Source organism: Glycine soja, chromosome 3 (genome assembly GCF_004193775.1).
Source record: "Glycine soja cultivar W05 chromosome 3, ASM419377v2, whole genome shotgun sequence".
Lineage (NCBI taxonomy): Eukaryota > Viridiplantae > Streptophyta > Magnoliopsida > Fabales > Fabaceae > Glycine > Glycine soja.
This window is the reverse complement of record NC_041004.1, coordinates 9007640-9023157: the sequence shown is the minus strand read 5'-3', so window position 1 is coordinate 9023157 and position 15518 is coordinate 9007640. Positions and strand designations below refer to the sequence as shown.

The window sequence follows — 15518 nt, the reverse complement described above, 5'->3', positions numbered from 1 at the left end:
AATATTACTGGGTATTTCATTGGATATGCTGAAAGGTCTAAAGGGTATAGGTTCTATTGTCCATCCCACAACACTAGGATTGTGGAATCAAGGAATGCAAAGTTTCTTGAAAATGACTTGATCAGTAGGAGTGATCAATTTCAGAACATTTCTTCTGAAAGGGATCACTATGAAGCTTAACCTTCTAGGACAAGTAATAGGTTGGTAGTCATTCCCACCCCTCAAGTTAAAATGGGTGTTAGACAACCAGTGATTGAAGTTCCACAAGCTGTTGAAAGTGATCATGTAGATCAAGTTGTTTGTGAGGAACAAAATGATGATATTGAACAAACTAGTGAAGAACCAGTTGAACAAGTTCCTCAGCAAGATGACCAAACAACATTAAGAAGATCTACTTGAGTAAAAAAGATAGCAATTCCTAGTGATTATGTAGTGTACCTACAAGAATCAGATTACAACATTGGAGCCGAAAATGATCCTGAGACGTTTTCACAAGCCATGAGTTCTAAGGAATCAAATTTGTGGTATAATGCTATGAGGGATGAGATAGATTCTATGGCATCTAACCAAGTTTGGGATCTCGTTGAGTTGCCTGCTGGTGTAAAAGTCATCGGATGTAGATGGGTCTTTAAAACAAAGAAAGACTCAGAAGGCAACATTGAGAGACATAAGACAAGACTTGCTGGTAAAGGATTTACTCAAAGAGAAGGAATCAATTACAGAGAGACCTTTTCCCCTGTATCTAAGAAAGACTCTCATCGAGTAATTTTGGCATTAGTAGCTCATTTTGATCTTGAGCTGCATCAAATGGATGTGAAAACGGCGTTCCTAAATGGTGATCTAGAAGAAGAGGTTTACATGAAACAACTTGAGGGATTCTTATCTAGTGTTGGTGAGCACTTAGTCTGCAAGCTTAATAAGTCCATCTATGGATTGAAACAAGCCTCTCGCCAGTGGTATTTAAAATTTCATGAGGTCATTTCTTCATTCAACTTTGAAGAGAATGTCATGGATCACTGTATATACCAGAAGGTCAGTGGGAGTAAGATTTGTTTCCTTGTATTATACGTAGATGATATTCTGCTTGCGACTAATGATAAGGGTATGCTATATGAGGTGAAACAATTTCTCTCAAAGAACTTTGATATGAATGATATGGGAGAGGCATCTTATGTCATAGGCATAAAGATCCATAGAGAAAGATCTCGAGGCATTTTAGGCTTGTCTCAAGAAACCTATATCAACAAAGTTTTAGAGAGATTTAATATGAAAGATTGTTCACCAAGTGTAGCTCCCATTGTGAAGGGTGACAAACTTGCTTTGAGTCAATGCCCCAAAAATGATTTTGAGCGGGAACACATGAAAAATATTCCATATGCTTCAGCAGTTGGAAGCCTTATGTATGCTCAGGTTTACACTAGACCTGATATTGCGTTCGCTGTTGGAGTCTTGGGAAGATATCAAAGTAATCCAGGTATTGACCACTGGAAAGCTGCAAAGAAAGTGATGAGATATCTTCAAGGAACAAAGGATTACATGCTCATGTACAGACAAACTGATTGTCTGGAAGTGATTGGCTACTCCGACCCAGACTTTGCTGGTTGCGTTGATTCATAAAGATCAACATCTGGTTATATTTTTATGTTAGCCGGTGGAGCTGTATCTTGGAGAAGTGCCAAGTAAACCTTAACTGCTACTTCCACTATGGAGGCTGAGTTCGTTTCTTGTTTTAAGGCTACCTCGCATGGTGTATGGTTGAAGAGTTTCATATCTGGCCTTAGAGTTGTGGACTCTATTTCTAGGCCATTAAAGTTGTATTGTGACAACTTTGTTGCGGTGTTTATGGCTAAAAACAACAAAAGTGGAAGTCGAAGTAAGCACATCGACATCAAGTACTTAGTCATAAGAGAACGTGCTAAAGAAAAGAAAGTGGGCATTGAACACGTCAACATTGAGTTGATGATTGCTGATCCTTTAACTAAAGGCATGTCATCAAAGAATTTTAAGGATCATGTAATACGAATGAGACTTGGTTCCATGATGTAATTTCATTGTACGTACATTTGTTATTTTCAATGAAACTCTCATTCAGTTAGATATTTTCTCATATTGTTTTGTGCACATATTTATTTATTTCGAGAAAAATCATTCGGTTTAGATATAGAATAAACATATGGTTTATTCATTAAGTTGAGAGCTAGTGTTGAGAGACTTGATATATTATGGTACATGGAAGATACTACTCATCATCAGAGGACCTATCGCCATGACTCATATATTATGTTTCTTGTTACGGTTGATGTTGGGTTAAATGGACCAAGTGGGAGAATGTTGGAAGCGTCCACGTTCACGTTTCACGTCTTTTATTTTATTATTATGGAACATTTAGTTATTTTTGAATCTGGTCCATTTTCCATCCACATTCAACCCATATCTTTGCAATATATTTGCAACCACCTTCAGTAACAAATCACGTACCCATCCTTTATCTCACGTATTGATAACTTCCTAGCTCACCTTCTGATAACAAGTTGAGCTCTGTGATGGACAGACTCTATAAATAGGATGTGGTGCTCTCAGTTTTGTATCACCAAACCCACTTCTCTATTCAGAAAAAATACATCATCTATTTAGAGTGAGTAAGGGTCTGGAAGAACAAAACTGTCTTTCAGGTTCGTGTGTGCGCCGCTTCGCGTTCAATTTGCAATGACTGGAGGTACGCTCGTAATATTTTAATTTCCGCTGTTTGATCTGAATATGCCATTTAAATTGATTTGCATATTTAGATCAACATATGTATATTTCTACAAATTCACCCTTAAATTTTAGGGTAAAATCATGCAAGATTTACTGAAAACTCTACTAAAAAAAATTAAGTATATTTTTAGTTCTTCATATTTGAGATATATTGTTTTAGTTTCTCAAAATAATAAAAATTTGTAATTTTTTATTCTTCCAAATTCGTAAATTATTTTTTTAGTCTTTTTTGCCATTAAAAATTGTCACATGTATCCAAACCGCAAAAAAACAGTTAAAAGGGACTAAAAAATACTTTTGGAAATAAAAGGACTAAAAAAATTAAAATTTATAAGACCAAAATACAACCATAATTTGAAGAATTAAAAATATATTTAAACTAAAAAAATATTTATTTGATAGATTTTATAGAATTTAACTTAAAGGTTGACACACTATTGTAAGATATTATTGTTTTCACATGTGTTGGAACCATCTATTTAAGGGAGAATTCATGTTCAATTTTTATTATGTGTAAATTTTCTTGTATTAATAATAACAATATTATTTTTGATCCAATGGGTTAGGAAACATTCATAATTTCCCATTATGGGCCAAAAAAAATTCTACAAAATACATAGATGGCTTTAGCTGTACGTGTTAATCCGCTAAATATACATGATATTTCTTATAATGGGTATGTCGAGAAAATCCAATTCCTGACCATAAGTCAAAATAATAAAGTAATACAAAATAGATATTTATTTTGTAAAAATTCAAAGCAACGTATCTATTTTTCCTTTAATATTTAACATAAATTGATAACACGTGCTGTATGCTAAAAGAACGTGCTAGTCTCATAGAGAAAACTCTAAGATTTGGGCGTTTCTTTAAACTAACAAAAATACAATTTTAAAATAACAGTTTTTTTTTAACAAAACAGACAGAATTTAGATATAATTTACTTCTTAAAATAAAATAAAAAATATTTTTTAAGAAAAAATAATTTAAACAAACATATTAAGAAAATAAAAAGTTGTTTATTTTATTAAAACTAGGGGCGGTGCCTCTCTAAATTTTTTAAATAGTAAAAAAATAGAAGTTAAATATAATTAATAAAAAAATGACAAAATAAAAAATTTAATAATATAAAAATAAAGATAAGTTAATATAAGTTTAAAAAAATTAAAAATTAAGAAATAATTTAATAATAAAACATCCAATAAAATATTTACATTAAATAAGATAATTTTAATAGTTATAAATAAACATCAACAACAGTTATGCATCAGGAGTTAGTTTACCAACGAACCGGTGAGATAAAGCTTTTATTCTGAGTTGATCCTTTTTTCTTCCGCTTTGCAGCCTCATAGTTGTCTTTTATTGCCCATCGATAAAAGGAAAGACTCTTGGTGAGGCAATGAGCTCAAATCAAGCTAGAGAAATTCCTGAACCAGATTGTGTGAGGCAAATTTCCCCATCTGGGGTACTTTTAAAAAGTATTTCCCCAGATGGGGTTCTTTTGGTTTTATTTCCGGCATGGGGTAGTTTTGTACGTGAACAGTGCGCCATGCAGGACCCAAACCGCCATTGCCAATGGCGAGTTTGGTGTCACTGAGCAAGCTGCAAATGGCACTGGCGAGACGTGCCTAAACCGCCATTAGAGCTGGCGATATACACAAGCCATAGGGAACCGCCAGTCAAACTGGCGAGTTCCAATAGCTGAGGGCAGCAGGCCTAGTTCCTGCCATTCCTGCCATGGCAGTGCAACAGAAGGAAATCGCCATTGGTGCAGGCGATTTGCAGAGAGGAAATCGCCATTGGTGCAGGCGATTTGCAGGTGCAGGGATTCGAAATTTTTTTTATAAAACGCGAGCTATGCATGCTTTCTTCTTCTTCTTCGTATGCATGCTTTCTTCTTCTTCTGCTTATCTTCTTCACACGAGATATTGGAGCTTCCATTGCATTGTTTCTTCTTCTGTTGGTATTAGGTATTTTTGTAAGTATTATGTTGACTGAAAATTTTAAATTTTTTGTGTTATATATATTAAGTTAAGTTTAATTTATATTTCAGTTTTAATTGAGAAATTTTTTATCTATTGTAGGTGAAGTTTTGAATCTTAGTTCCGCTGTCCTAACACTACACTGTGTATTCTCCATACGTGCTTTGGATTGCTATTTTTAATACGCGCTTCCGGTAAGTTAATTTTTTTTTAATGTTGTTTGCCCTATATTTTTCTGTTATATATACATGTGTTAAAATAATTTCAGTTCACATATTAATATTGTTTAGGTTAGGTTTATGTTAGGTTAGTTTTAGTTGATTTATAAATATAATTTTAAGAATATTAGTTAGGTTAGTTTTAGTTGATTTATAAATATAATTTTAAGAATATTAGTTAGGTTAGTTTTAGTTGATTTATAAATATAATTTTAAGAATATTAGTTAGGTTAGTTTTAGTTGATTTATAAATATAATTTTGATAATATTAGTTTGGTTAGTTTTAGTTGATTTATAAATATAATTTTAAGAATATTAGTTAGGTTAGTTTTAGTTGATTTATAAATATAATTTTGATAATATTAGTTAGGTTAGTTTTAGTTAATTTGATAATATAATTTATTTATAATTTTGTAAATTAATTATAGATATGGTAAGTTAGGTTAGGTTAGTTTTATTAATTGTTAGGTTAGCTTAGTTTTATTAATTGTTAGGTTAGTTTTATTAATTGTTTTAGATATGCTAAGTTTGTTGATGTATGGTAAAACTTTTAAATTTTAAGTAGTATGTTTAAATATGATTTAGTTGGTATATTATTATTTGTACGTTAGTGATTTATTAATATAATTTTGTTAAGATTTTTAAAATTTGTATGTTATTATTTGTGATAAAATTATTTGTACGTTAATTTTAGTTAGAATGTGAATATTATTTAGTTTATTGAATTATAGTTTTCATTGAAATATATGATACTTTATTAATTTTATATATATGTTCTTTAAATTTTTTATTCCATGAAATTTTTTTGATTTAATACCATTTTTTTATGTATAATATTTGTTATTTAATTTAAATTTTAATAATTGTAAAAAAAATATGGTCATTTAATTAAATTTATTTATGTACGTATTTTAATATTTAAATTTGTTATGTATAGAGTATTTTAGTTAGTAAATAAAGTTTTTTTTGTGTAAAATTTATGTACGTGTAACAATTTATAATTTTATTATGTATTTTAATATGGTAATTTATTTAAATTTTTGTAGCTATTTAATTTTTAATTTTGTTATTTGTAGATTATTTTAGGTAGTATTTTAAGTTTATTTGTGTACAATTTATGTACGTGTTTAAATTTTAATTTTGTTATGAACACCATTAATTTGGTAATTTATTTAAATTTGTGTAGGTATGTAATTTTTAATATTTTTATTTGTAGACTATTTTAGGTAGTATTTTATGTTTTTTTGTGTTAAATTTTTGTATGTGTAACAAATCTATGTATTTTAATTTGGTCATGTATTTTAATTTGTGTAGCTATTAAATTTGTTAATTTTTTAATGTAAAATTTTTGTTGTCAATTTTTTGTATTATATTGAACTTTACAGCATCAATGGCATCTTCGTCATCATCTTCATCTAGTATACACATTAAGTCTGGTCCAATAGAAGGAGACGTCTTATGGCTGCAACCTAAACATGTTTCCGAACATGTTTGGAATGGGGAAGCAGACAGAAAACTACATATCAGGCGAGCTGTACCCATCTATCAAGGACAAGAAGAAATACCAGAGGAAATTATTCCTCTGCTTCGCCAATCAGGATTCTATTGGATAATGAAAATGGGGTACCTGAAAATTAATTCTTCATTAATTACAGCCTTGATTGAAAGATGGAGGCCCGAGACACACACGTTTCACTTGAGATGCGGAGAGGCTACGATTACTCTTCAAGATGTGTCAGTGTTGTTAGGTCTTCATACTGAGGGGGCACCATTAATTGGTCAGACTAATCTTGATTGGGCTGAATTGTGTGAAGAATTATTGGGAGTCAGACCACAGGAAGGTGAACTTCAAGGCAGTGTGGTCAAATTAAGTTGGCTGGCTCACCATTTTTCAGAAATAAATATCCATGACGGGAACGTAGAACAATTACAAAGGTTTACCCGTGCATGGATCCTCAGATTCATAGGAGGAGTTCTATTTGTTGACAAAAGCAGCAGTAAAGTTTCCCTAAGGTACCTCCAATTTTTACGGGACTTTGAACAGTGCAGCATGTATGCATGGGGACCTGCCGTGCTTGCTTATTTATACAGAGAGATGTGCAGCGCCACCGATTACAAAATAAAATCAATCGGAGGTATGTGCATCCTAATCCAAATGTGGGCATGGGAACGCTGCACGACTTTGGCTCCAAAGAGAACTCCTCCTATAATGGAAAACAAACCACTCGGACACAGGTTAGTTTTTTTTAAAAAAAATTCATTTGAAAATAATCTATAATGTAATGCGTCGGCACTAATTATTTCATATTTTTTTTGTAGGTGGCTGCGACGTGGAAACCAACATATTGGCAATGATGATCTAATAGTTTTCCGTCGCAAATTGGATATCATGAAACGACATGAGGTAACAAGATCATCATGTATTTGTTAAATAATAAATAAAATGGCATAGTTTAAGATAAATTAACAATTGTGTTATTGTATGCAGTTTCTGTGGGAGCCTTACACAGCAACTGTTATGTCGATGTTACCTCCCATTTGTTTGGTTGGCAGTATGGCGTGGTGCGCAGTGGTGCCACTCATTTGTTTTCATGTTGTAGAGTGGCACCAACCGGATAGAGTGTTGCGACAATTTGGAATGCAACAACCTATTCCGGAGTCTCCTTCGCAACCATGGAATGTCCACGGGCTAACACTGAAAGGCAAAATGGATGAAAATTGGTTCCAGCTGTTGGCCCCATTTATCAGTCAGTGGAATAATCGAGCTGAGTTTAGGGTCGACGTTTATGCTCGACAAGAGGGCCTATTGAGTTTTAACTCGGATTACATGGTGTGGTATAGGCGCAAAACAAAAATGTTTATCGACCCAAACAATGCAAACACAGCTACATTGGTATTTATTTCTTTTTAATTATTTAACTTCAATTTACTTGTTAAAGCATCGACATTAATTTCCTTATCCTAATAATTGCAGGGTGAAGTTACCGAGACATTGCAGTATATGGTGTCACCACAAGGGCGAAACACATGGACAGTTGATGATCTCGTGCCATATGTGGAAAAGTTAGCGATTTTATCCCAAGAGCAAGAGAGGATCACTGAGCCTGTGGCACATGGTCCATCATCAGAGCGTCGATTTCCCCCACAACAGTTTCACATGCTTCAGTCAAGTGTTGAAACTCGAGGTTTTGACAGACGAAGGGAGATTGTTCAAGCGGAAGATTTTTCCCAACATATGGAGCAGCGTGGCCATGGAATGTATTACACGCCACCAACATTTGCTCAGTATCCTTCGCAGATGTATCAGTATCCTTTCGAAGGCCATGACACTGATATGTCTGCAAGCGAACATTCGTTTGGTGGTGTTGCGGAAACACAGCCTCATTTTTCATGGCCGACCATGACCCCTTCGCAGCAACATGATGCCCCAATGGCAACACCTAATGCCCCATTAGGTCAACAATGGGATGTACCCGGAGCAATCCCTGCTATGGGTGACTTATTAGGTGTTGATTTGCGTCACGAGTTTTCTGCAGAGGCTGAGGAACAAGGGCGGAGACAACGCGCAAGAAGAAATCCGGATCGTCAAGCCCGAAGGTGGGATCGACCATGTGGCACATCCTCGCGCCATCACGGACACCATGATGACTGATTTTGATGTCTCTATTTCAAATTTGTTTTGTATGTTTGTAATTTGAATTTCAGACTTAATTTATGGTATCTCATTGTACTTGTTATGGAATTGCGTTTTTTATCACCATTTGTTATTGAATCACCATAATGACTACTTTTATGTCGCGCATCAAACTACAATAATAAATATAGTCATATAGCAAAATTAAAGTTGACAAATATATAGTTAGGGTTATGGTTTATGAGTTAGTTTTAGGACTTAGGGGTTATGAGGTAGTGTTAGGGTTATGAGGTAGGGCCATGATTATTAGTTGGTGTTAGGGTTGAGGGTTAGGTTTAAGGTTTTGAGTTAGGGTTAGGGTTATCAGTTTGGGCTACGGTTTATAAGTTATTTGTAGGATTAGTTAGGTTTATGACTTAGTGTTTATGAGTTAGGTTTTAGGATTATGGGGTTGTCTTATGAGTTAGGGTTAGGGTTATAGGTTAGGGTTAGCTTTATGAGTTAAGTTTATGGTTTATTACTTAGGTTTATGAGTTACGGTTAGGTTTATGAGTTAATTTTAGGGTTTACTAGTTAGGGTTAGTGGTTTATTTTTAGGGTTAGTGGTAAGGGTTTAGGGTTAGTGGTTTATTTTAAGGGTTATTGGTTTATTTTTAGGGTTAGTGGTTTATTTTTAGGGTTAGTGGTTAGGGTTTAGGGTTAGTGGTTTATTTTTAGGGTTAGTGGTTAGGGTTTAGGGTTAGTGGTTTATTTTTAGGGTTAGTGGTTTATTTTTAGGTTTTAACTAACGAATTCATTGAACCCCACAAATAAGTCATGTACAAAAGGCAAAATGTTTTTAAGTACCGAATTCATTGAACCTCAAAAATTCAATACATTGAACAAAACGTAAACAAATACAAGTCACTCAACTAACATACATAAATCAACGATTTGAACAACTCCCACGCTCAGATTGCATTGGACAGCGACGCCTGTTATGCCCTTCGGCTCCACATCTACTACATTTTGTTCGGTGCTCAGATGGTTCGACCCAATCCATCTCATTTCTTATCCTTGTTGATTTTGGCCGACCTTTCGCACGAATTGTAGTTGGGTCAGGGATAAGTGTCCATGCGTCATCAGAAGGAGGAATAGCCGCTTCATTCCCAAGAGGCCACCATTGTGCGGAGTAAGCTTTTAAGATGTGCTCGTTTGTATAAACAACATCTATATATTGGTAGTAGTTCATGCTCACGTAACCACAAGCTGCAATAATGTGTGAACATGGATAGTGAAGCGCAGAATACCTTCCGCATTGACAATGACGATCATTCAAGTTTACTGCCCACTTTTGTCCGCCACGTTGCGTTATAGGGTTGAAGCTCTCCTCTACTTCAAACCTTGTGGAGTGGATATCATACACGCGAACGATGTGCGTACAAGCTTGTTCTTGATTTTTCCTCAGTTCTTTAACAAGCTTTGAACAATATACTTGGCCTTCATTTAACTGTCTTTGGGCTTGGCGGCCACGCTCAACAAAGTACTTTCGACACCTACTGTACGTTGATTTCACCAATGCTGTTATGGGAATGTTGCGACAATCCTTTAAAACCTTATTGATACATTCTGAGAGGTTCGTTGTCATGTGGCCATATCGACGTCCTTCTCTATCGTAAGCCATCGTCCATTTTTCCTTTGAGATGCGATCAATCCATGTTGCTATGGCTGGACTCAGTTCACGAAATTTTTCTAAATTTTGATCAAAAATGTGCTTGCATGGAGTGTAGGCTGCATAAAATTAGTTATGAATAACAATTTTAAGTATAAATGAAAGAAAAATAAACGTGACCAGCAAATATGAAATCTTACCCAATTTCTTCAACATTTCTTTGTGTTTGGCATTATTGAATTTACGATTGAAGTTGCTTGCTATGTGTCGCACACAATACACATGATAGCCGTGGGGAGGTTGCCAACCAAGTGCTTCGTTAGCAACAGCGGACTTTATACTCGCGTGTCGATCAGATATGAGACAAATACCATTTTTATCAGTGACGTGTTCACGCAAGTGTGCCAAAAACCATGACCACGCTGTCAACGTCTCACCTTCAACCACCGCAAATGCTAGAGGAAGGACGCCACCATTTCCATCTTGTGATGTGGCCATTAAGAGGGTCCCACGATATTTGCCGTACAGATGTGTGCCGTCAACTTGTATGATTGGCTTACAGTACTTGAAAGCCTCTTTACATTGGCCAAAAGTCCAGAAAACTCTATGAAATTGGCGGTGTTCGCGACTAACCGTATTTCCAACGATAAAATCGTCATGTAGTATTTGAAAATACGATCCAGGAGAATGATTTTGCATGTGTGTTAGCCACGACGAAAGTTTCGCATATGACTCATCCCAATCACCATATTCAATAGCAATAGCTTTCTGTTTCGCCAACCAAGCTTTTTTGTACGACACCTTGTACGCAAATTGACTGTTAATCCTTTCTTGAATCAATGAAATTTTTATCGATGGATCTTCTCTGATCATGCCTGTCAAAAGAATAACAAAATTTAAATGGCAATTAAGGCTAAACAATAACATAATATCAACATAAAATACGTACCTACTACGCAACTGGCAATTAAATTTGAATCAAGTTTCTCGTGATCTTGGGTCATGGTCATATTGAGACATGTGTGTGGTCCACCCCATTGAGTGACTTTCCATGAATCAGTTTTTTTAGATAGAATTGCCCTCATGTAGAAAAGGCAAGGACAATCTGCATTTCTATTCAAGCAACAAATCACATACTTGTCCCATTTGCTTTCAACCACTTTGAAACTTTGATGCACCCTCATAACATATTGTTTGACCGCATTCTTGACCGCATCTTTACTATCAAATTCCATGCCAACATATAATTCTTGGCCAACATTAAAAGTGGATGGCATCTCCAAACCACAAATGTCCTCCTCATCAGGATGGCTCCAGTTGATATTATTATAATGCAAAGCATCATTCCAAAATGGATTCTGAATTCCTTGTACACCTTATAGTCCAAAAAAAATTCAAATCATACTTATTTGGCATTAAATACAATTGTCGTGAAATAATAAATGTATTGAGTGAAGTATTTTTTAAGAGGAAATCATACCTTCTGCTGGGTGAACAATTCTTACTGGTGGAATCATCTCGGGGACTTCATTGTCTGTATCTGATATACCGTCAACACTGTCATCTTCGTCTAACGACTCTTCAACGTATGAGTTAGACACAAGATAATCATCATGACCATCATCTTCGTCAAGATTTAAATTGCTCATATTTGTTGGCGGTTGTGTGTCATCATTAGATACATAATTTCCACATGATGTAAGGGAATTTGCAGAATGAAACATTGAACCACCAGCCACATCCTTTTCTATGTACAATTCTAGAACTGACATTTCTTGTTGTTGTTTAAAACTTTCCAGCATCGTTTCAACGTCTTCATCATCGCAAATTTGCAAGGCAATATATTTTCCTGACACTAAAAACCTACAACTGATAGCAGAAATAATTTCATTATTTTCTAACTTTACCTTGTCTCCAATTTTTTTCTTCAAAGCATTGAAACTAATTCCACGTTTAATCTGAATCGCTTTTTTGCTGCCTTCAAATATTACACCATCATTATCTTCATATACCCTTCCATTGAAATACAATACTGTTATAACCGAATTCATCATGTACCTACAAAAACAATATTTTAATTAATTATTCATAACAAATTCAAAATAGTAAAATGTAAGAAATAAAAAAATGATAATACAAATTATTTTACTCCAAACTAAGAAATAAAAAAAATATTTAAATAAATTTACTTCAAAGTTGAAATCTAGTTTTAATTAAAAATTACTTAAAAAATTTATAATACAAATTATTTTACTGCAAACTAACAAATAAAAAAAATTACTTAAAAAAAATTTACTTCTTGAAATCTAGTTTTAATTAAAAATTACTTAAAAAACTTATAATACAAATTATTTTACTGCAAACTAACAAATAAAAAAAATTACTTGAAAGCTCAAATGTAGTTTTAATTAAAAATTACTTAAAAAAATTATGATACAAATTATTTTACTGCAAACTAAGAAATAAAAAAAAAATCTTCAAAAAATTTACTTTAAAGCTGAAATCTACTTTTATTTAAAAATTTACTTCAAACAAATTATCATACAAATTATTTTACTGGAAACTAACAAATAAAAAAATTACTTGAAAGCTTAAATTCACTTTTAATTAAAAATTACTTAAAAAAAATTATCATACAAATTATTTTACTGGAAACTAACAAATAAAAAAAATTACTTACAAAAAATAACTTGAAAGCTGAAATCTAGTTTTAATTAAAAATTACTTTAAAAAATTATAATACAAATACAAATTATTTTACTGGAAACTAAGAAATAAAAAAAAATTACTTACAAAAAATTTCTTAAAGCTGAAATCTAGTTTTAATTAAAAATAATTACAAGAAAATTATGATACAAATTATTTTACTGCAAACTAATAAATAATAAAATTACTTTAAAAAAATTACTTTAAAGCAAAAATCTACTTCTAATTAAAAATTACTTAAAAAAATTATCATATAAATTATTTTACGGGAAACTACAAAATAAACTATAAATCTAATTTAATTATAAAATTAATAAAAACTATACATTCAAACTGCTATAAATAATTACTTACATAAAATTATAACACAAATTATTAATTTCGAAAAAGGAACGTATTATTTTGACTTCCAGAAAACTAACGTATTATCAATTACAATTTTTTTTAATATATATAAGAACATGTTATTTTTAACAAACTATCAACACCAACCTAATCTAATTAAAAATATACTAAAAATTTCATATTTACAAAATTTTTTCATGACTCAAAAATTTTCTTTAAATAAATATCATGACATATTTCTTTTATTTGATACACATAAAAAAGGATATAAAATATAAAACTAATTTAATTAAAAAAAATTTAACAACTATAAATTCAAACTAGTCTAAAAAATTTAGGAACCTCATTCACAAATTTAACCCTCAAGAACCAAATTTCAAACCAATTAAAAATATAATGACAAATTTTTTCTATTTTTTACACACAAACAATCATATAAAATATAAAACTAATTTAATTAAAAATTTCATAAAAACTATACATTGAAACTGCTACAAAAAATTACTTTAAAAACATAATAATACAAATTATTTTACAGAACATTACGAAATAAAAATATAAAACTAATTTAATTAAAGAATTACTAAAAACTATACCTTCTAAAACTCAAAACTCAAAGCCTGCACTGACAGAAATTTAAGCACTGAGAAAACTCAAAAACTATACCCTAAACACTCAAAAATCTCAAAACTCCTTTGTGCATTCAGAAAACTCAAAGCCTTTCGTCTAAGCTATTTCTGCTACTCGTTATGCATTCAGAAAACACACAGCTGAAACGTATATATAGGCATAAAATCGCCACTGGTGATGGCTATTTTGAGCCCTAAATCGCCAATGGGAGTTGCAACTTCCAGGCAACTCGCCAATGGCAGTTGCAACTCCCCTTTAAAGCTCCTGTCACCTCCTGCAACCCTGCAACCTAGCTGACAAAGGAACTCGCCAGTTTGACTGGCGGTTCTGGGCTTGTACAAATCGCCACCTGTAATGGCGGTTTAGGCACGTCTCGCCAGTGCCATTTGCAGCTTGCTCAGTGACACCAAACTCGCCATTGGCAATGGCGGTTTGGGTCCTGCATGGCGCACTGTTCACGTACAAAACTACCCCATGCCGGAAATAAAACCAAAAGAACCCCATCTGAGAAAATACTTTTTAAAAGTACCCCAGATGGGGAAATTTGCCATTGTGTGACGGTGGAACTTATTGCTATCTATGAATTCTCAGAGTTTAGTTCAGAGCCTCGAAGGCCGAGAATGCCATCAAGAAGCCTTTTCCTCTCGGTGTCAGTGTCAGCCAAGTTAGCATAGCAGATGACATTGATGACTCTTGAGTGGTAGTTTTTAAGGAGAAAGGTGTTAGAATATAGGAATTAGAGATTATTTAAATTTAATTATAATTATCTAAATTTATATATATATATATATATATATTATTTATAATTTTATTTTGATATTTTATTTTTAATAATCATAGAAAGATGGTAAAAAAAATTATGTATTTATTCATTATTTTATATCAATTAAAATTATCGGATTTCATTTTTTTTTAACAAATTGATTCGAGGTACTAAGTAGCTATGGAATGAAGCCGAACTAAAAGCTTTCTCTCATTCTCCTTCGATTCGTGACGTGTTCTCTGATATACTCATATTAGAGTATCTTTAAGACAACAGAGTTTGACACACTCTGTACGAGGAGAAGGGCAACTCATTAAATTATTCTTATTTTATTAATCACAGGTATGAGTTTTAGGGTCATGGACCTAAAAAAAGAAAAAAAAAAACTTGACCTTTTTTAACGACATTCCTCGAGCTCTGCCTCTAATGAGTTAGAGAATACACATAATCTCTAATTCGGACAAAAAAAATTCTATACAATTCATAGACTGCTTTAGCGGTCCCTGTTTATCCGTTAAAACAATAAATTAATACAAAATAAACATTTATTTCCCAAAATTCAAAACAACATAACTCTTTTTTTTTCCTTTAATATTTAAGACAAAAGACAAATTGATAACACGTGCCATATGCTAAATGCACGTGTTAGTCTCACAAAATTCTAGATTATGAAATTTATTTAAAATTATAAAAAATAACTTTAAAATAAACATTTTTATATAAAACTTTTTTTAAAAAAAATAAATATGATTTACTTCTTAAAATAAGTACAAAAATTATTTTTTAAAATAAAAATAGTTCAAACAAGCACATTAAAAATAAAATATTGTTT

General features: G+C 32.5%; 1 protein-coding gene across 1 annotated transcript; it reads left to right on the top strand.

Moving 5' to 3' along the window:
* The first annotated feature begins 498 nt into the window (after positions 1-498).
* LOC114404924 (uncharacterized mitochondrial protein AtMg00820-like) lies at positions 499-1617 on the top strand. The gene is made up of 3 exons (XM_028367647.1): positions 499-762; positions 1411-1474; positions 1571-1617. The coding sequence occupies exons 1-3, from the start codon at positions 499-501 to the stop codon at positions 1615-1617; spliced, it is 375 nt and encodes a 124-aa protein (XP_028223448.1).
* Positions 1618-15518: the final 13901 nt, after the last annotated feature.